This window comes from Chlorocebus sabaeus, chromosome 5 (genome assembly GCF_047675955.1).
Source record: "Chlorocebus sabaeus isolate Y175 chromosome 5, mChlSab1.0.hap1, whole genome shotgun sequence".
Lineage (NCBI taxonomy): Eukaryota > Metazoa > Chordata > Mammalia > Primates > Cercopithecidae > Chlorocebus > Chlorocebus sabaeus.
The window spans coordinates 78302506-78324817 of NC_132908.1; the positions used below are offsets into that span (position 1 = coordinate 78302506).

The 22312-nt window shown below is 53.6% G+C and overlaps 1 protein-coding gene across 3 annotated transcripts in view; it reads left to right on the forward strand.

The window, feature by feature from the left end:
- Positions 1–22312, forward strand: part of CMIP (c-Maf inducing protein) — a 263458-nt gene that overhangs the window by 235417 nt on the left and 5729 nt on the right. For all 3 annotated transcript variants that reach the window (XM_038008220.2, XM_038008223.2, XM_038008222.2), the window contains 8 exons: positions 9102–9167; positions 10488–10514; positions 10765–10813; positions 13881–13988; positions 16927–17043; positions 18872–19012; positions 19850–19897; positions 21218–21364. In XM_038008220.2, the coding sequence (XP_037864148.1) occupies positions 9102–9167; positions 10488–10514; positions 10765–10813; positions 13881–13988; positions 16927–17043; positions 18872–19012; positions 19850–19897; positions 21218–21364 (703 nt within the window). The remainder of the gene's footprint in view (positions 1–9101; positions 9168–10487; positions 10515–10764; positions 10814–13880; positions 13989–16926; positions 17044–18871; positions 19013–19849; positions 19898–21217; positions 21365–22312) is intronic.

The window sequence follows — 22312 nt, forward strand, 5'->3', positions numbered from 1 at the left end:
ATTCGGGAGGCGAAGAAGAGCTTTGGGATTTGTAGTCATTTAGAGTCCAGCTCTTTTCCTGCTGGGCACCTGTGTGTGATTCACACCTTCATTTATCCACCTATTTATTCATTCTTTCATCCAGCTTTTGTTGCATACCTACGCCAGGCCAGACTTTACGCCAAATACCATACTGGTCCCTGTACTCAGTCCCTCTGAACCTAAGTATTGCCAAGTGCTAAGAGCAGTGACATCAAGGGCTCAGCGGGGCTGCTGTAGAGCTCAGATGGGCAGAGTGTGGAACTGCGGCACACTGGGGCCACAGGGGTAGGACGTGCTTCTGATCGGCCCTGATCGGCTCCCATCTACTGCTGGGGACTCTTTGCAAACGTTAGATTTTAAAAGAGCCCTTGATGGGCCGCAGCTCAGCTGGAAGAGGCCCCTCCCTTGGGGAACTTCAGGGAAATGCAGATGAATTTGGGGTTGTTCTAATGACCCGGAGACAGGGCCAGGGGACTTATCTGCAGTAGTTCCGCCCACTGCAACTTCTTCCTCCAAGGTTCAAGCCATTCTCCTGCCTCAGCCTCCCCAGTAGCTAGAATCACAGGTGCCCGCCACCAAGCCCAACTAATTTTTGTATTTTTAGTAGAGACGGGGTTTTGCCATGTTGGCCAGGCTGGTCTCGAACTCCTGACCTCAAGTGATCTGCCCACTTCAGCCTCCCAAAGATTACAGGTGTGAGCCACTGTGCCCAGCCTGTTTTGTAATTTTTAAAAAGTCTGTGATTCTTCTAGGTAGTTCTTTTTTATATGTACTTACTTTTTCTTTTTCTTTTTTTTTTGCGATGGAGTCTCGTTCTGTCGCCCAGGCTGCAGTGCAGTGGTGCGATCTCAGCTCACTGCAACCTCTGCCTCGCAGGTTCAAGCCATTCTCCTGCCTCAACCTCCCCAGTAGCTGGGATTACAGGCGTCTACCACCTAGCCCAGCTAATTTTTGTGTTTTTTAGTAGAGACAGGATTTCGCCACATTGGCCAGGCTGGTCTTGAACTCTTGACCTCAAGTGATCTGCCCACCTTGGCCTCCCAAAGTGCTAGGATTACAGGCATGAGCCACCATGCCCATCCTGTTTGGAAACTTAAAACTGCTCATTCCTGGAGCACATGGTAACTCTGTAGAAACTCAAAGGTCCCTGGAGCATTTAAGGCTAGCAGATCTGCTGTGGGGCCTGGGAAGGTCCCGGATGGGATGACCGCACAGGTGGAGAGAGAGGGAGTTTTCCTGAGGTATCCCAGCCTCAGGGGTAACAGCCGCTGTTTTTCAGCCTGGGATCAAATCCCCGGAGCAGTTGGTTTGTCTTTAAAGGGAGCAGATATTTCTGGATGTTGCATAGTGGGAGCAAAGTGGTCTGAATGTGCTCCCGCATGAGCCTTGTCATGCCCCAGGCCTTCCCAAGCATCAGGCCACCCTGAGGCCACCACATTCTGCCCACACCTTGTGGGAGATTCTGTGAGTCAGGAAAAGCAGCGAGGCTGGCAGGAAGCGTCCTGTCCACAGAGCAGCACAGGGCTCTAGTTGAGGTGGCATCTTCTGAACTGGGTTAAAATCCCAATGGAGCTGCGTGAGGTGGGAGACCGAGCTTTGCACTCACAAAGCCTTGTTTGGGCCCAGCATGTCCCCCATTAGTTCTGTGACCTTTGACAAGTATCTGAACCTCTCTGGGCCTCCGTTTCTCATCTGTGAAATGGGGGTTCTAAGGCCCCATTCATGGGAGGGTTAAATGTGCAGGTGCCTTATGCCTGAGGCATGTTGGGGTCAGCAGGATGCGTCAGGCACCTGCCTGCCTGCCCACCCCCTCCCTCCCTGAACTGGGCAGGGCGCAGCCCTCTTTCCTTCTTCCTGGGTGGGCAGTCAGGTCCCTCACACCCTGCCTGCTGCCTGCCCTCCCATCCCAGGCCTGGCTTGGCCAAGTGGGAGACTGCCCCAGTGGCCAGGGGCATCCCATCCTAGGATAACAGGCCCACCCAGAGCCAGGGCAGTCTCAAGGCAGGGACTCTGCTAACCACTGGGGCCTGTGCCAAGGCCTGTCACAGAGAGGCCCATGCACAGGAGGGTTCCTCATTCCTTCCTTGTGGGCCTGCCAGTCTGGGGACACCCAGCCTCACCTCCACGACAACCTGTGTCCAGCGCCTGCCATTCATCCACCAACCTGGTCAGACTGGGGTCACAGACTTCCAAGCTGGTCTGGGCCAAGGCAAGGAAGTCCACTTGTCCTCTCCCTCCTTCCCCTGCACCCCTCTGGGACTTGTGGGAGCTGCCAGGAAGTGGAGCCCCAGGCTGGGAGACCCAGAGGAGGAGGCTTCTGTCCAGACCCCGCCTCAGACAGGCCGAAGCCTCCCACTGGGCTGAGCACCTGGGAGTGCAGACCACGCTCACGGTTCACAGAACAGGCTCAGGAGTGACAAGTGACCATGGGCCTGTTGCTGGGGCTCATAGCCCCCCATGGGGACCCTGACTCCTCTGATTGTGGGTGACTTCAAATCTCCTTAGAGTTCTGTATTTCGTGACATTTCTGCCTAGAATATTCTTTATTTTAAAAGTAAACAAATGGCCGGGCACGGTGGCTCACGCCTGTAATTCCAGCACTTTGGGAGGCCGAGGCGGGTGGATCACGAGGTCGGGAAATTGAGACCATCATGACTAACACAGTGAAACCCCGCCTGTACTAAAAATACAAAAAATTAGCTGGGCGTGGTGACGGGCGCCTGTAGTCCCAGCTACTCAGGAGGCTGAGGCAGGAGAATGGCGTGAAACCAGGAGGTGGAGCTTGCATTGAGCCGAGATCACGCCACTGCACTCCAGCCTGGGCGACAGGGTGAGATTCCGTCTCAAAAAAAAAAAAAATAGTTAAAAAAAAAACCTCAGTGCTCCCCTCCCTTTCGTTTTTTAAGATACTCTGTCACTGAGGCTGGAGTACAGTGCCACAGTTACAGGTCACTGCAGCCTCGAACACCTGGGCTCAAGGAATTCTCCCACCTCAGACTCCCAAGTAGCTGGGACTACAGGTGCACACCACCTGCCTGGCTTACTTTTTTTTTTTTAACTTTTTCTTTCTTTTTAGAGATGGGATCTCTTTATGTTGCCCAAGCTAGTCTTGAACTCCTGGCCTCAAGTGATCCTCCCACCTCAGCCTCCTGAAGTGCTGGGATTACAGGCGCGAGCCACCATGTGCCCACCAGTGCCCTTGTGATGTGGGGAAATCGTCGTCCTCCTTAGGTGTGAGCCGGGCCACCCTCCTTGTGAGACGTTGTTGTTGAGATGGTAGAGCACAGACGCTGCGGCCAGGCTCCCAGGTTCAGATCCCAGCTCTCACCAGCTGTGTAGCCTGGGGCCAGGGCAGTCCCTCACTGTGTTTCCATTTTCCGGCCTATAAAATGGGGGTGCCAAGAGCACCCGCCCAGCCGAGTTCTGGGATTGCTGCACGGCTGACGCATGGGGAGCCCTTGGAGAGCACATGGCACGCGGCAGGCGCTGCACATGAGGTTTGCTGTCAACTGAATTTCCATTTTCTGGAAACCATGAGTCAGGGACAGGTGGGAGGAAAGGAGGAAAGTGATTCTTCTGGAGGGAAGACAAGCTAGCTGCAACGACAGGTGACCCCTCGGAAGGGAGCGTGTGAATACGGGGACATAAAGGGGTCTCTGCATCCTGACATGCACCTGACAAGCCTCAGGCAGCTCTGAGACCCCCAGGCCGCATGGCACCTGGGCCTTCCGCCCTCGAGCACGGCAGCCCAGTGGACCTGCTCTCAGTCCTCGTCCTGCCTCCCAGGCGCAGAGTTCAGCTTCCTCACCGGCACCCTCTGTCCTCGTGTACCGCTCTGGGGTTTAAGGGAGCAAGTTGGGTAAGCAGTGAGTGAGCGGCCACTGGCATCACGGTCAGGACTTATCTCAGGCAACAGGCTTTCCTGGTCATTCTTTTCTCTGCACCTGGCATCGGAGCCTTTCCTCAGAAGCTTCCAGGGTGTGATCGGGGTTTGAAGGCTGCCACGCACGCTATCGTGGGTTTATTTGGAGGAAGGTGGGGCAGGAAACGCCCTCACTCAGGGGTTATCTAAACCGCTCATTGTCGATGGGAGTGAACGTTTGTCCTTGCTGGCTTACTTTTTTTTTTTTTAACTTTTTCTTTCTTTTTAGAGATGTTTCTCTGTAGGGCACAGTTATACACACAGCACACAAACTGATACACAGTGCATCTGTGGTGAGTTGTATGTGGGTAGGGGTCCCGGGACCACCCCTCTGCCCAGCCCAGGTCTGAGCACCCACTGGCCTCTCCCCTGGGTGGTGCCCAGGTATCAGTGGGGCATCTCTCTGCAGCACCTCCCCAACATGGGCCACTGGACAAGGGTTCACATCCCACCTCCTGCCCCAGTCCAAGCCAGGATCTTAATCGGCATCCCACTCGATCTTGACACCTGGTGGCACATGCTAGTCCCCCAGATGGAGACTCAATATCCCTTCTGTTTGGAAGCCAATCACAGGCCCCAGACTCTGTCATTGGCCCAGTCCCAGTGTGCACTGGGTCTTGGGTTCAGCAGTTCCCTCCCAAGCACCAGCCATCCACCCGGCCCAGGGCCCAGCATGGGGGATTCAGAGATGAGACCTGGCCCCCTCCCTGGGGTGGTCCGAGGCAAGATGGTCAGAGGCTGGGGAGCACCCAGGGACAGCTCTGTGATTCAGGTGGGGACTGCTCCAGCGGCTACCCCTCACTTTATGTGTCAGGGTTTTAAGCTCTGGGCCCTCAGAGGTGCCCAGGCCTGGCTTAGGCGAGAACTGACTACCTCTGGGTTTGTTTTCCAGCAGAGTCCCTACAGCTAGAGAGATCCGGAACCCAGGTGGGGGAACCGGTTATAAACACAGTGCAGGTGCTGGAGCAGAGACGACGGGTTGTGGTCTTAGAAGCACCTAAGGTCAGATCTCAGCCACTTGCTGGTGACTTGTGGGAAATCACAAACAGCTCTGAGCTTCATTTTTGTCGTCTGTAAAACAGGGGTTGTCATGACTGCAGTCTCTGGGGGCCGTGTGTGAGTGCTCTGCTGTGTGATCCAAGCCCATCTGTACTCAGACTGAGACGCCGGAGAGTTCTCTGGACGCTCCTAGCTTTTGGGGCAAGAGTTGGCCAAAAAACTCCCTGTTTATGTAGCTGTGCTGGTGGCTGGTCGGGAAGCAGCCTGTTGGGCCTCAGGAAACTCCCGAAGCTATTACTTCCCTGCTGTGGCCTGGCTGTGTCACAGCCCTGTGGTCACAGTCAGTGAATTTCCATATTGCTCCTTGTCCGTCATTTGGACTCACCACACAGGGTCCTCTGGGCAGATCCCATGAGCGAACACAGGAAGTGCCCTTGGTTCAAGCCCTGGTGTGCAGGCAGCGCGGCGCGAATTGCATCTCCCTTATCAGCAGTGCTAATACTGTTCTGTTGTGGGACAGTGGTCTTCCCAGGGTCGGACGAGGGTGACACCCTGGTGCCTGGCTTCACCACACACCGTGGTGTGGTAGAGCCTGAAATACCAGGTTCTGAGTCCTGCCTCACGCCTTCCTAGCTGTGTAGATGACTCGGAGTGGATAACTGACCTCTCCCGCTGGCTGTTCACACAGGAAGAAGGCTGTCTCGTGAAAGGGTTAAGTGAAGTCAGGTGAACAGTGCACCTGCTCTAACTGAGGTTTAGCCCTCCTTCCTTACCCAAGTGGGTGCTAGCTTTTGCTAAGATCCCAGCTGTGGTCTTTCAGGGCTGGTGAGAGCCAAGGCTCTGCCATCACAGAAGCTTGTATTTGACTTCTCTTTCGCCACAGCCATGTGACCTTGAACCTCTGAGCCTCAAGTTCCTCATCTGTTAAGTGGGGTTAGTCACGTTGACTTGATTGTGCTCTTATAAAGAGTAAATGAACTAAGGTAAAGCCCTTAGCGTAATGAAGTGTGTGTAGAAAGTCTCCATGACGTCAGAGCTGCTGTTATTATTGTCATTGTTATTACCATCGTTAGCATCAACTCTTTTTTTTTTTTTTTTTGATACTTTAAGTTCTAGGGTACGTGTGCCGTGTTGGTGTGCTGCACCCATTAACTCATCATTTACATTAGGTATATCCCCTAATGCTATCCCTCCCCCTCCTCCCACCCCATGACAGGTGCCGGTGTGTGATGTTCCCCACCCTGTGTCCAGGTGATCTCATTGTTCAGTTCCCAGCTATGAGAGAACATGCGGTGTTTGGTTTTCTGTCCTTGCAATAGTTTTCTCAGAACGATGGTTTCCAGCTTCATCCATGTCCCTACAAAGGACATGAACTCATCTTTTTTATGGCTGCATAGTATTCTTTGGTGTAGATGTGCCACATTTTCTTAATGCAGTCTATCATTGATGGAGATTTGGGTTGGTTCCAAGTCTTTGCTATTGTGAATAGTGCTGCAATAAACATGCATGTGTCTTTATAGCAGCATTATTTATAATCCTTTGGGTAGATATCCAGCAATGGGATGGCTGGGTCAAACGGTATTTCTAGTCCTAGATCCTTGAGGAATTGCCACACTGTCTTCCACAATGGTTGAACTAGTTTACAGTCCCACCAACAGTGTAAAAGTGTTCCTGTTTTTCCACATCCTCTCCAGCACCTGTTGTTTCCAAACTTTTTAATGATCGCCATTCTAACTGGTGTGAGATGGTATCTCATTGTGGTTTTGATTTGCATTTCTCTGATAGCCAGTGATGACGAGCATTTTTTTATGTGTCTGTTGGCTGCATAAATGTCTTCTTTTGAGAAGTGTCTGTTCATATCCTTCGCCCACTTTTTGATGGGATTGATTTTTTCTTGTAAATTTGTTTAAGTTCTTTGTAGATTCTGGATATTAGCACTTTGTCAGATGGGTAGATTGTAAAAATTTTCTCCCATTCTGTAGATTGCCTGTTCACTCTGATGGTAGTTTCTTTTGCTGTGCAGAAGCTCTTTAGTTTAATTAGATCCCATTTATCAATTTTGGCTTTTGTTGCCATTGCTTTTGGTGTTTTAGTCATGAAGTCCTTGCCCATGCCTATGTCCTGAATAGTATTGCCTAGGTTTTCTTCTAGGACTTTTATGGTTTTAGGTCTAACATTTAAGTTTTTAATCCATCTTGAATTAATTTTTGTATAAGGCATAAGGAAGGGATCCGGTTTCAGCTTTCCACATATGGCTAGCCAGTTTTCCCAGCACCATTTATTAAATAGGGAATCCTTTCCCCATTTCTTGTTTTTATCTGGTTTGTCAAAGATCAGATGGTTGTAGATGTGTGATATTATTTCTGAGGGCTCTGTTCTGTTCCATTGGTCTATATCTCTGTTTTGGTACCAGTATCATGCTGTTTTGGTTACTGTAGCTTTGTAGTACAGTTTGAAGTCAGGCAGCGTGATGCCTCCAGCTTTGTTTTTTTGGCTTAGGATTATCTTGGCAATGTCGGCTCTTTTTTGGTTCCATGTGAACTTTAAGGTAGTTTTTTCCAATTCTGTGAAGAAAGTCATTGGTAACTTGATGGGGATGGCATTGAATCTATAAATTACCTTGGGCAGTATGGCCATTTTCACAATATTGATTCTTCCTATCCATGAGCATGGAATGTTCTTCCATTTGCTTGTGTCCTCTTTTATTTCGTTCAGCAGTGGTTTGTACTTCTCCTTGAAGAGATTCTTCATACCCCTTGTAAGTTGGATTCCTAGGTATTTAGCATCAACTCTTGGAAAAGAAGAAAAGCTGTTGTCTGAAAGCAAAAATAAAAGTGTCCACCAAGGCTGGGTGTGGTGGCTCACACCTGTAATCCCAGCAGGTGTTATTTGCTTTTTTGGGTTATTTACTTTTTTGAGACGGAGTCTTGCTCTGTTGCCCAGGCTAGAGTGCAGTGGGGTGATCTCAGCTCACTGCAACCTCCGCCTCTTAGGTTCAAGCAGTTCTCCTGCCTCAGCCTTCTGAGCAGCTGGGATTACAGACGTGAGGCACCACACCCGGCTGATCCCAGAACTTTGGGAGGCTGAGGCGGGCGAATCACCTGAGGCCAGGAGTTGAAGACCAGCATGGCCAACATGGCAAAACCCCATCCCTACTAGAAATACAAAAAATTAGCTTGGCATAGTAGCGCATGCCTATAATCTCAGCTGCTCGGAAGGCTGAGACACAAGAATCACTTGAACCCAGGAGTTGGAGGTTGCAGTGAGCTGAGATCATGCCATTGCACTCCAGCCTGGGCAACAGAGTAAGACTGTCTCAAATAATAATAATAATAATAAATTTTTAAAAAGAAAAGGAATCCAATAAATCAGGAGATTTGACCCAAATTACAAACACACAGCATGGAGTGTTTATTTTTTATGAATCCATGTATAGAATTTCCAGTCAATTCTGATCACTGAAAGGTGAGAATGGCCCCAGGGTCCCAGCCTAAGCCCCCTACATTAGTTTGCTAGGACTGCTATAAAGTACCATCGAACTCGTGGCTTACACAACAAACGTGTTTCTCTCAGTTCGGGAAGGCACAACCCTGAAATCAAGGTGTGGGCAGGGCTGGTTTCTCTGCAGGCCTCTCTCCTGGCTTGCAGACAGCGGCCTCCTCGCTGGGTCCTGGCTGGTCTCTGCTCTGCGTGTCCGTGTTTCCTCCTCTTCTAAGGACATCTGTCTTCAGCCTCATTGTAACCTCATCACCTCTTTAAAGGCTGTATCTCCCGGTACAGTCGCATTCTGAAGTACTGGGGGACAGACCTTCAGTATATGAGTAGGGGGCAAAGGTCAGCCCAAAACACCCCCTAATGGTCCCAAAGAGGGAATGAACAATGATCACGTAGCCTTGGTTCAGAGGGCACTGTGAAGTCTGAGGAATAGACAGCTCACGCCCTCGGTTCAATGAGGAAGTCTCTGCACAGGCCTGGTTGTGAGTCCTTGTGGCCACACTGAGAACATTGACTTGCTCATCCTGGAGGTGGGAGTGGGTGGAGGAGTCGGTGCCACTGACTTCCTGCCAGGCTCTCATCCCATCTTTTGGCCCACCTGGGACAGTGCCGTAAACCTCTCCTTGTCCCAACCAAAGCTGACTGTCACCCTCTCTCGTTCTAGGTCGGACTATGATGACTGGAGACCGTCTCTAGCCAGTTTGCTTCAACCCATTCCATTCCCCAAAGAGTAAGTCCCATGCGCGTCCCCGGAGCCCTCCCACCCGTGAGGCAAACCTCAGTTGTCCACCAAGGCCTTAGTGGGGGACCAGTCATGTTATGGGGAAGCCGAGTCACAGTGGGAAGACCCTGGAGACGTCGGTCCTAGCTCAGCCATGTCCTCAGCTGTGGGACCCCTGGGGAGGCACACCTCCCCTCCTCAGAAAAATGGGGAACTCAGGAGAACAGGGACGTTGTAGGAGCTGTCTGACTGCATTGTCACAAGGATTCATGAGCTAAGAATGCAAACAGAGCCCTCCCCACGGCGCCTGGCAGGCCGTGCAGTTAGCATTTTTTATTACGCACCAGATGGGAACCGTAATACCTGCCGCTCCTCTTCCAAGGGCGATAGTAAGAATCAAAAGATAATGCACGTGGAGTTGCTCGCTGTGCCGTACTGAGATGCTGGAAGCACTCTGACTACGCCCGTTACAATGCTCAGCTCAGACTCCGCAGCAAACCTGGCCAGAGACAGACCCTCTGCCTCTCCCTTGCCGGCCCCTAGCACCTTATTGAAGTGATCACTGGAAACCAGAGAGAACGCTGTCTGGTGGATAATGGCCTGAAGAGAAGGCTTTGTTGGAATAACCAGGCCCTAAAATGCCTCCAGGTCTCTTTCGAGAGGTTGGAGGGAGCCAGCCTCGGGAGGCGGCTGGGGTTCTCCAAGGAGCTGATGACCGAGCGTGTTTATGAAACGCGGCCTCTGTAAGGGCACATTACACGCGGTAATTGCCCCATTTGCTGGCTTGGCCAGTCCCCGAAGGTCCCAGGACTTGAGACCAGAGAAATCCAACTCCTAAGAGGCACTCAGTCTCGGCAGAGTCGTGACGTCTTTGGCCTCAGCCCCTGTCCCCATAGGCCTGGGCGCTCTTGGCTGTGGCAGCTGGCTTAGAAGAATGGTCCCCGATGGCCGCTGATGTGTGCAGTAATGAGTGCCGCCTGCCTTAATTGTGGAACAATTAATGAACACACCTGGGTCCCTGGAGCCCACGTGCACCCACACGTGCTCAGGCAGCAGCTTTAGCCCCTCTTGTTCACAGGTGTGGGCCTAGGGAAGTTTTGGGAATGGGGGGCCCTGTCTGTTCCCGCTGCTATGATCTGTCACCTCCTCAAAGAAGGCCTTTGTTTTGGAGCTTTGAGTGGGGACAAAATATTGGCATTTCACTCAAATTCCTCTTCATTCTTTGAATCAGACGTAAAGTCTAGACGTCCCCAGAGGTTAATCTTGGGAACATTGTGCTGTTTCCGACGCTTCTGCTAACTGCCGTGTTTTCCCCTGTTTTTGTTACAGAGCTCTCGCACACGAGAAGTTCACCAAGTGAGTTTCTGGGCACCGCCCTCATTCCATTCTGGCACGCACGGCCTCCGTCCTGAGGTCTTCCCTCCGTGGCACGTGCATTCTGGGAGGCAGTGGTGGCTTCTCTTGGCATCCCTGATCCACCGGCTTGGATCCAGCTGCTTGCCCAGCTCCCTGGCCCATTCCTGCTTGATACCATCCCCTCCCCTTCCCACACCTCCCACTCAGTCCCAGACCCCGGCAGTAACTCTGGCCGCCTCGTCTCTTCCAGGGAACTGAAGTACGTGATTCAGAGGTTCGCTGAAGACCCCCGGCAAGAGGTGAGGCGTTTCTTTCTGCATCTCAGGCCCGCTGTCTCGGGACAGCAGGACGCACGAGGGCCCCTCAGAGGCCTTCCGAAGCTCTGGTGGGGCCTCCTTGTCAGCGACAGGCATTCGGAACAACTTTCAGAGACCCATTGCCTGTGCGGAAACACAGCCCCGCCTGGTGCAGAGCCCAGCCTGTGATGTCAGTGTTTTACTGTAAACGCCGGCTCACCGGGGTGGTTTTCCACTGGCTGGTGGTTTCTCCCCACAGCCGAGGCCTTGATTTCGGGTTGGGCTGGCATGGCAGCTCCCAGCCAACTCTGAGGCAACATTTTGATCCTGTCTGGCTCTGCTATTATGTGAATCATTGGGAAGAGCAAGGAATCGGAGCTGGGATCAGAGCTGGTTTTTATTTCCTGGTCGTGGTGGCCAAGGGCTTCCCTGAAGGGCTGCTGTGTCCCTCACCAAAGCTGGCCTTCCAGGGAGAGGGCAACCTTCTGCCTTCTGCCCCCAAGCCTGTGCACTTGGGCAGGGACCTAGATGGGCAAGGAAGCCAGCCCGTAGCCCTGGGCCTGCATCACCTGATAGCAGCAGCAGCAGCAGCAGCTGTCCTTTATGAGGTGCTGTACCCCGGGCCAGACACGTTCCTTTTCTCATCCTCACAGCGTCCCTACGAGTGTCTTCTATAGTATTCCCAGTGTTGCATGGCTTGTTCACGACTGAGGCAGGATTGGAGCCTGGTGCTGATAACCAGCTCACTGCGCTGTGTGCTGTGCCCTGAGATGCTCACAGCCTGCTTCTGTGTGCATGAGTTCTGGGTGTGGTAGGGGCCTGACTCCCAGTTGAGGACAGACCTAGACTCGTGCTCCCAGCAGAACAGGGGAAGGACAGGCAGAGGACAGAGGGCGTTATTCTCCATGGAGCCCTCCCCAGGAGGCTTCCTGGAAAAGGTGGTAGTGAACTGGTTGGACTTAGCTAAATGGATCAAACTGGACCTTAGTCTGGAGGGTGGAAAATGGTGTTTGAGAAGGAATCTGAGGACACATAGACCCCAAGGTCTTGTCGTGTCCAACCATGGTGGGTCTCTCTGACTCAGAACCCGCAGTTTATCAGGCTGTAATTCCAGAAGTTCTAGATAACTGTTCTCAAACTATATTACCTGAGTAGCTTGTTCAAAAGGCAGACCCCCCCACCCCGCCCCTACATTCCTTCCTGGTTCCAGCTCATGGGGCCTGGGTGGAGCCAAGCATATGCATTTCGCATTTTGAACAAGCATCCCAAGTGGTTCTGAGGGACTGGTCTCCAGGCCACACTGAAAAACCTAGTTCTGGAGGGGTCTTGAAGATCTAGTTCCAAAACACCCCAATTCTAAACACCCATTTCCCCAAGGGATCCTCAGGCGTGGAGGGAAAAAGGAGAAATGGTGGATATGGTGCTTTTAAATGTCAGGGACCAGTGAGTGTCTCCATTCTTCTTCTTAAACTTAAGTCATTCCTTGCTACCTGTGAAGACAGCATCTCAGAATTCTCCTGGGAACTGAGCCTTTATTCAAACCCAGACTTTGACGTTTGGAGAACAAAAGTGGTACCAGCTGCTTCTCGGAGTAGAGAGGCAGGGCCAGCTGCTGGGAGGGTAATTTTCAAACCCGGGTAACGTGCATGAGGCCCCGAGTGACCTGCAGGTCTGGAAGGAGCCAGCTCCCCTGGCCAAAGTCCCACGCCCAGGCCCTTGTTCTCCTGTTTGCCTCTTTCTTTTCTCTGCTGATTCTGTCTCCCTTTTCCTCCTCACTCTTCTTTCTCCCTTCCCTCCTACCTTCACACCTTCCTAAATGAAGCCAAAGTTGTTTCCTTTAAAATTATTTGCTGTATTTGTTGAATAGCATCTTATACTCCTAAGTCCTTATTGCTTTGAAGTCAATAAGTAAACCCTTGATATTCTTTCAGCTCAGAGGGAAAAATAAAAGCCACTGCCTTTGTTTTCTGTGTGCTCATGTGTGGGTTGTGATCAGTTTAGTATCTGTGGGTAACTGATTCTTGGCAGCAAATTGTCCTTTCCTAAAGGAAATAATGAGGAACTTCTCTCAGCTTTCTTCCGAGGACGGGAGGAGGTGGGGAAAAGTCCTTTGTGTTTTGTGCGCGCACTCGCTCTCATGCTCTCTCTCTCCCTCACTCTCGCCGCTTTTCCCCCTCTCCCTCCTTCCCTCTCTCTCTGTGTAATCACAGCAGGGGCCAGAGTGGATGTGGAATTCCTCTCATACACTCACACATGTGTGCTCACATGCACACACAGGCCCATCCACACAGACACACAGCTCTGGGAAGGAATGTGAGAGCTCTGCTTTTGGCACTGAAACTGCCCCCAGCCATGGACAGAGATCCTTCAGTGGAGAGGGACAAAGACTCAGGGAAGGAAGTGGGGATGAGACCTAACGAGAGAGGGTGGCAGAGTCCCCAAGAAGAGGGGAGAGAGAGAGAGCTTAGTAAGGCAGATACCTGGAGGGGAGGATGGTGCCCACACAAGTCAAGAAAGGGAAGAAGGCAGACACCCAAGAGGGAGAGTCGGTGCTGGGGACAGCAGAACCCCAGACAGATAGCAGGGAGAGGTTTCTAGAGAGAGGGCAGAGAGCACGGGAGAGGAGTTAGAAACACAGAGAGAGGAGGACAGAGAACCGGACAGAGGACGGAGACCCAGGAGATGGCCCCCCCAGAGGAAGGCATAGCAGAAGGGGAAAGGGGCAGGAGAAGGGGGAAGGGGGCTGATTGCGGGCAGTTGCTCTGGACATCTTTTCCTGGTGCAGCCGCAGTCCCGCTTCATTCAGATCAGCCAGTCAAGCCAGGGCCTGCCCTCCCTCCTGTGCAACTGACAGCCAGTAGCCAGAATCCCCCGGGGTGTGGGGGCCACGGTGTTCCCCAAAAGACCTTTCATGGCATTTGGTGGAAGGCTGGGGGTTGCTGGAGGAAACAAGCGGGTTTCTTGACTGCGGGACTTGCCTGAGCCTTTCCCATTCATGTGTGCAGATCGCGGTCGCCCTTGTCACCAGGGCTGCGTGCAGCTCACACTTGTGTCTTCCCCTGTCTGGCAGGTCCACTCATGCCTGCTGAGTGTGCGGGCCGGCAAAGATGGCTGGTTCCAGCTCTACAGCCCCGGAGGAGTGGCCTGTGACGATGACGGGGAGCTGTTCGCCAGCATGGTATGCAGTGGGACCCCAGTGGGGCGGGCCCTGGGCTTGCCATGCCTGACTAGTAAAACAGCTGCGCCCGTCACCTGGACCCAGCCCTGGAGTTTCCAGGCTTACACAGTGCTGGTCATGAAGGTGGTGGTGGTGACTGTGACCGTCACTTACTCATTTCTTATCTGAGGCTCCAAGCCAAGCACTTGGCATCCCAGTTGCACTCCGTCTCTCACAGCTCAGTGAGAAGAGGACACATGTCATTGCCCCATTTTATACCCAAGGCAGCTAAAGCCTGGGGCGTTACTGCCTAAGGTCACACAGTTCATTGTCATGGTTATGTTCCTACAAGGGATTGAGTGCCCAGTGGGACCAGGGATTCTGGAAAGCACTGCAGGTCCACCAGCTTGTTTAATCCTTACAAGGAGGTGTCCCGGTTAGGGTGATTGCCCCCACCATCATGTGCGGTCTGAGGTCACCAAACCAACAGCTGAATCCATGATGACTTTCTTTGTGCCCGGCATTGTATCCATCACTTCATGTGCACTATCCTTTTTAATCGGTACAGCATCCTTGTTGCTGAATTACATCTCTGTTGAAACAGAGGCCCAGAGAGGTTCGGTGGCGTGCCTGGGGTCACACCACCGAACTTGGGCTTCTGTTTCCAAGCCCTTCCTTGGCCAGGCCCACATGCTTTCTTTCAGGAGTAAAGGGCCAGACTCTTCCTCCCCCAGGGCAGATGCTGCACCCTAGTGGCCAGCAGCCTCACTGACTCCACTTGCTGAGAAAACCAGCTCCATTTACTGGTCACTGGTGCTCCCATACTTGGGCTGGTAATTTGCCTCTGCCAGCTTCAGCCCCTCGTCCAGGAGCATCGCGTTGGCCTCTCGAGGTTACCATAGCGATTGCATGCAACAGGAGATGCAGGGCGCCCGGTGGGCCGGCCCAGTTGCTGCTCAGAAATGACGCCAGTGGTGATTCTCGTCTCTGCTGGGTGGCTGGTTTGGCTCTCCGCACTGAACTTAGCAAAGATGTTTGTGCAGTGATGACAAATTGAGGCGCTGCCCCTGGAAGCTTCTTGAAAGGGGCTTATTTTTAGGCCCTTTGCCTCATGCACTCCCTCTCCACTCCTTGCCTGCCACCCCAGGCCTGTCAGGGCCCTGCGCATCTAGGAATGTGACTGCCACTGCCAGCCTGCACCACCTCTCTTGCGCTCTCGGTCACCTCTCGGGTTCTCCGCTGATGTCACAGCTTCACCATAGCAACGCTCAGCAGCCCCACCCCCACCCTACAGTGTGGGGATTCGGTGCAAGAAAGCTCAGGGAGCTGGCGGCTTCCCAGCCCGAGAGGTTGCATTGGTATGCCAGAGCTGTTCATGATGGAGCGGAAAAAACACACACAAGGAAGGAAGCAGGCAGCCGCTGGATGGAAGTGTGTTGTTGCCATGGAAACGCATGGCTTGGAAGCCGGCCCCTCGATGAGGCTGCTTTCTCCACCGCCAAGGGCATTTGCCATTGTGTGAAGTTGGAGGAAAGCCATGGGGTGTCCAGGCCTCCCCCAAGCCCTGATGGCCGGGGACCCCTGCCCTTGGGCCCCCATCACCCATGCACCAGAACAAAAGACCGCCCAACACATAACCCAGGAGGGAGCAGGATGTGCCAACTCTTGGATTCCTGGGGCCGGCGGTCTCCCAAAACACCGTTCCGAGCTCACAGCGGGCTTGGCAGAGGTGGCTGGGCTTCGTCACGTCGCCTACCCCGAGATGTACACCCCCCTTGCAAAGCCTGCCTAGAAGTTTCTGCCCGGTTCCAGCGGTGCCAGGAATTCAAAGGATCGACTGTCAGCAGACTCCCAAGGGGAGCAGGGAAGGGGGCCTTTTTGGTTTTGGCAGTAAAATACACATAATGTAAAAGTTAGCATCTGTAAGCACACTGTTCAGTGACAGTAAAGACATTCCCGTTGTTACGCAACCATCACCACCGTTCATCTCCAGAACGTTCTTATCTTCCGAAACTGAAACTCAGCATCCATTACACACTCACTCCCCCTTCCTCTCGTCCTTGGTCCCTGGCAGCCACTTTTCCTTTCTGTCTCTGAATTTCCCTATCCAGGCACCTCATGTAAGTGGAGTCAGAGTCATCTTTCTGCTTAAAACTTCAACGTAATCAGTGTTTAAAACATCAGAACTTTTATAATGGCAGGAGATTACATATTTAGAGACTCTGTTACGGATACTTAAAAAACTAGCAAGGGCCAGGCACAGTGGCTCATGCCTATAATCCCAGCACTTTGGGAAGCCAAGGCGGGCGGATCACTTGAAATCAGGAATTCAAGACCAGCCTGGCCAACATGGTGAACCCCATCTCTACTACAAATACAAATAAATTAGCCAGGCATGGTGGTGCATGCCTGTAACCCTAGCTACTAGGGAGGCTGTGGTGGGAGGATTGATTGAACTCAAGAAGCAGAGGTTGCAGTGAGCCAAGATTGCACCACTGCACTCCAGCCTGGACAATAGAGCAGGAAAAAATAAAAATAGCAAAGGCTACGTTTGTTTCAATCAATAGACCTTAAATTGCACTCTAGTCAGCTTTTACTGCGTTTAGTATTATAAATTTATACAAAAGATACCCTTGCTGAGATGGGGCTTGCAGTTAAATCAGGTCCTACTAAAAACCGTAAAAGGCAAAAGACAGACTGAAAAGAGGTATCGTGAACGTGACTTTCGCGACTGGCTTATTCCACTCAGCGTAGTGTCCTCAGGGTTCATGTGGGTTAGACCGTGTGCGGGGGAAGGATCTCTTGCATCCCCCGGGGGCCTGGTGATCCTAGAACACTGGCCGTCCGGACAGCGTGTAGGCAGGTCTGTTCAGTGACTCTTGGGCTCACTTCCTGCCGGCATGCTGGAGGCTGGCACTGGGTGTCTCTGTCCCTTCACCTGGGCCTTCTTGCTTCACAGGTGCACATCCTCATGGGCTCCTGTTACAAGACCAAAAAATTCCTGCTCTCCCTGGCGGAAAACAAGCTGGGTCCCTGCATGCTCCTGGCACTGAGGGGGAACCAGACCATGGTGGAGGTAAGGAGCTGGTCGGGGTCTCTGGCAGGATGGCTGGCTCCCCGTCCCTTGTCCTTGCTGATAGAGCATCTGCTGGGAGCCAGGAGCTGCTGCAGGCACGGGGGCAGTGGGCGAGGCATGCAGTCCCAACCGCCCTGAACTTAGCGGGAGCCTCGAGCCTTCATCACACAGTTTATTTGTTTCTGGTGTGATCCAGCTATCCATGGATCGGTGGGGTTGAGGTTGCTTCTGTTCTGCTCATCTATTGCTGTGTAACAAACCACCCCAAAGTGAGGGCTTTAAAACAAGATCACTCATTTATTTTGCACATGGGCATTGGGGTGCCTGGGCACAGCTACGCACTTCTCACTTGGGGCCTCATTAGTCGGATGGGGCCAGGTTGGATGAGCCCCAAGGCTTCTTGCGTTGGCCTGAGAGGCCTCAGACACTGAGGGCTTTGCGGGGTGGGGCTCCTCAGCCACACTCTCCACCTCATGGCGTCCAGGTAGTCTGCCCACCTGCCCAGAACACACACACCCAGCCCTGCAGGCCACCCGTCACCTACTGCTGCTCCTCTCTCTCCCTGCATGCTCCAAAGTCCCCAGAAGCCTGGGACTCCCAGAGCGACTGTCCCAAGGGAACCAAGGCAGAAGCCTTATCACTTTTTAACTTAGCCTCCCTTGGAAGGCAGGCGGCATCACTTCTGCCACATCCTACTGCTGGCAATGAGTCACCGTGGCCGGCCCTCAGTCAAAGGCGTGGGAGCTAGACTTCACCCCTCAGTGGGAAGAGCATCGGAGAGTTGGCAGGCGGGGAAAAGCCATGGGAGCTCCCATGGAAATGAGAGTTGGGGGAGATGTGAGCCCTGGGGAAGAGGCAGCGGGAAGGTAGGAGCTGAGCAGGCTATGGGGATAGCCCGGGCTGAGGTCCTGCACCAGGGAGGACCAGGGTGGCTGGAACACAGGGAGCCAAGGGGCAAGAGGTCTGGGATGTGGGTGGATGTGCATGAAGAGGCTTCTGGGTACCCAGAGGTGCTGGGAAGGAGTTTGGATTTAGTCTAGGCTGTCCTGTGACAGGGATTCGGAGGCCATGGGGGAGGGTTGAGCAGGGAGACAGGAGACAAGCAAGAGGTGCTGTGAAAAGCTTGGGCTGAGTGACCGTTCCTTGGCGAGTGAGAAGTGCTAGGAGAATTGAGCACCGTGGCATGCACCTGTAGTTCCAGCAACTCAGGAGGCTGAGGTAGGAGGATCGCTTGAGCCCAGGGGGGCAAAACTAGCCTGGGCAACATAGTAAGACCTCATCTCAAAAAAATAAATAAATAAATAAAACTAAGTCATTGGAAAGGGAATGTCAGAGGCAGGGCTGTCAGGCATGTTGACTCCCAGGCACGTGAGCCACATGTAGAGTCACGAGGCCGTCTCTGGAGCTGTGTGTGGTAGACGGGCCCAGGGCTGCGAGCCATTCTGTGAGCTTGAACACCTACTTTGTGACAGCCACTGGGGAAGAAACTGGGGACAGAAAGAGGTGTGGCTTTCCACCAGTGCTTGGGGGCCTGCAGACATCCTCAGGGGCCTGCCCCGTGTCCAGACACAACACGGTAAGCAGATGCCTGGGAGACTCCCACGTCCTTTGATGTTTGAACCCGGGGAACCTCAGTGCGCGGGCACTGGTGCTACCATTGCACAGGCAGGAAGATGGGCAGGTGATTTGCCCAACCTCACACAGCCAGGGCTGCAGAGAGGGGGGAGTGGGGTTGCTGGTTTTCAAAACAAGACCCTTGGGATGCACAGAGTGTGCTTAGCGAGGGTGGCAGGCTGGGTCCGTGATGCAGCACTGTGGTTCTGGGCAGATCCTGTGCTTGATGCTGGAATACAACATCATTGACAACAACGACACCCAACTGCAGATCATCTCAACCCTGGAGAGCACAGACGTGGGGAAGCGCATGTATGAGCAGCTGTGCGACCGGCAGCGGGAGTTGAAGGAGCTGGTGAGTCCCCGGCTGCTCCGGACCACTCCTCTGCCTGGCAGGCCAGGGCGGGTTCCAGGGGAGCTAGTACTTGGACCTGAGTGGACCTCAGTCTCATTGAATTCTTCTCCAAACCCAAGAAATTGGTATTACCACCTGCCACTTTTCAGGTAATCAAAGAGAGGCCTAGAGAGGCAAAGCAACGCCCAGAGTCACGTAGCTCATTGGAGCCTAGCCAGGACAGTGCCCACCCTCCCTCCTCCATGTCCCTTAGACCGTTCCACTTAAGTGCATGGGGGCCCAACTTCCAAATGCCAGCACCCACACCTCTTTGCTGAAGGACTTTGTATGTCCACATGCGTGTACTCACATGTGTGCACAGAAGGACAGAAGGGGCAGGAAACTGATGCCTTCTAATCTGCTGGAGCAGCCGTCAACCAGTGCCTCTTGGGAGAGTGTGTTTAAATACCCCAGCTCCCTTCAGTGAGATATGTTTCACCCATTCAGTGAGATATGTTTGAGACATGGCTTCTCCACCATTTCTTAGAGTCCCCCGGTGGGATTTGGTGCCAGTACCCATCTATCCAGTGATAGCTGGTTTGATAACACCCCTTCCATTATGGGCAGCACAGTGTCACTTCCCCACTCTTCTACTGGTGTTTCTTGGGGGTCACCTTCCGATAAACCACCTGTGCTCAAACCCCATCTCTGGCTTTGCCCCTGAGACCAAGACCACCATGTTGCCTTGTACAACCGAGAAAATAATGATGGCTCCATGAGTGCTGTTAACAGAGGTGGAAGTCCAGAATGGAAACTTGGGGAAAAGAATGGTTGTAACCAGCCTGGTTTCTGTTGCAGCAAAGGAAAGGCGGGCCCACCAGGCTAACACTGCCCTCCAAGTCGACAGTGAGTTGGTTTGGTTCTCTTTGGGGCTGGATGGAGAGAGTGGGTTGGTCCTCTCTGTTGGGGAATGGCAGGTGGTGTCTGCTGCTGAGATGGGAGGTGATGGAGGGCAAGGCACAAGGACCCCCTAGTACTTAACACGCCAGCTCTTCCATGGGGTAGCTTAGAGGAAGAGATGAAAACCAAAAACAAAGTTAAAATGTGATATAGATCGTTGGTGATAATGGTGTTGATATCCAGTTATTAATAATACTGGGAATAATAGCAGATATACCTTGAGCATTTGTGTGCCAGATGCTATTCTATTAGTTCATTTTATCCTCACAGCAACCCTTGGAGGCTTGTGTATCTTACCATTCGCATTTTGCAAGGTCTTTAAGGATCTTATTTCCTTCTATTCTGATGCCCGCATTATATTTGATACATGGCTGCTACTTCCTGGACCAGAAGGGCTGCTCAGGCTCCAGCCATCTTGTTTCCATTCCAGCCAGCAGGAAGGGGGACATACCCCTTCCTCTTAAGAAACTTCTTGGAAGTTCTACTTGACATGTCTACTTACATCCCATTTTCTGGGTTTAGTGTGTGGGGCCACACTTAGTGGCAAGGGAGGCTGGAAATCAGCCTTCATTCCGGGCAGCCACATGGCCACTAACACTCAAGGATGGAGGGGAGTCTCAGGAACCTCCTAGTCCAGTGCTTAGGCATGCGCTGATGTCTTCAGGCATTAGACTTGAGTGTGGCCTCGGTGTTTGCATGAGCTGCTGCCTGGGAGTGAGACAGCCAGCCACATACCCTGATGCACACAGACACACACAGAGACACACGGACACACCTACACACACACACATACACAGACATGCACAGACACACACAGAGACACACGGACACACCTACACACACACGCATACACAGACATGCACAGACACACACAGGTACAGACACACACATATACAGACACGCATGCGGACACACACAGATATCCACACATACAGGCACACACACATAGACACACACAGACGCCTGTGGGAGGATCGTGGCCTCGGAACACCCCGCTGGTGACTCAGGGTGTGAGTCACAGCACTGGAGGCTTTCTCCTCCGCCTGGCAGCTGTCATCCATGGGATGTGCGGCAGCCCCTCCCTCTCTGACCACCCCCTTGGCCCATCCCACCAAGCCGTGCCCCCACCTCGGCTCCTGGGATTTGCCGCCCCCCAGGAACAGCTCCCTGGAGGGCGAGGGAGAGGAGGAGGATAGGGGATAGGAGGGCCCAGGGTCTCAGGAGATCCCAGCAGGTCCCTCAGGCCTCTCCCGCATCTGCTCGCAGGACGCTGACTTGGCTCGTTTGCTGAGCTCTGGCTCCTTCGGAAACCTGGAGAACCTCAGTTTGGCCTTCACCAATGTAACCAGTGCCTGCGCCGAGCACCTCATCAAACTGCCTTCGCTCAAGCAGCTGAACCTGTGGTCCACTCAGGTACATCCTCCCACCCTGCTCCAGGCCCTCCATACCTCCTCCACCTCTACACCCTCCTCCCTGTTCTCCTGTACCATCTTCCTTTCCCCTCACCCTCCTCCTTGCCCCCTCATCCTCTTCCCTGCCCCCTCATCCTCTTCACTGCCTCCTCACCCTCCTCTCTACCTCCCACGCTCCTTCCTGCCCCTTCTCCATCCTCCCTGCCCCCTCACCCTCCTCCCTGCCCCTTCACCTTCCTCCCTGCCCCCTCACCCTCCTCCCTGCCCCCTCACCCTCCTCCCTGTCCCCTCACCCTCCTTCCTGCTTCCCTCACCTTCCTCCCTGCCCCATCACCCTCCTCCCTTCCCCCTCACCCTCCACCCTGTCCCCTCACCCTCCTCCCTGCCCCCTCACCCTCCTCCCTGCCCCCTCACCCTCCTCCCTGTCCCCTCACCCTCCTTCCTGCTTCCCTCACCTTCCTCCCTGCCCCATCACCCTCCTCCCTTCCCCCTCACCCTCCACCCTGTCCCCTCACCCTCCTCCCTGCCCCCTCACCCTCCTCCCTGCCCCCTCACCCTCCTCCCTGTCCCCTCACCCTCCTTCCTGCCACCATCATTATCCTTCCTGCCCCCTCACCCTCCTCCCTGCCCCATCACCCTCCTTCCTGCTTCCCTCACCCTCCTCCCTGCCCCCCTCACCCTCCTCCCTGCCCCCTCACCTTCCTCCCTGCCCCATCACCCTCCTCCCTTCCCCCTCACCCTCCACCCTGTCCCCTAACCCTCCTCCCTGCCCCCCTCACCCTCCTCCCTGCCCCCTCACCTTCCTCCCTGCCCCATCACCCTCCTCCCTTCCCCCTCACCCTCCACCCTGTCCCCTCACCCTCCTCCCTGCCCCCTCACCCTCCTCCCTGCCCCCTCACCCTCCTCCCTGTCCCCTCACCCTCCTTCCTGCTTCCCTCACCTTCCTCCC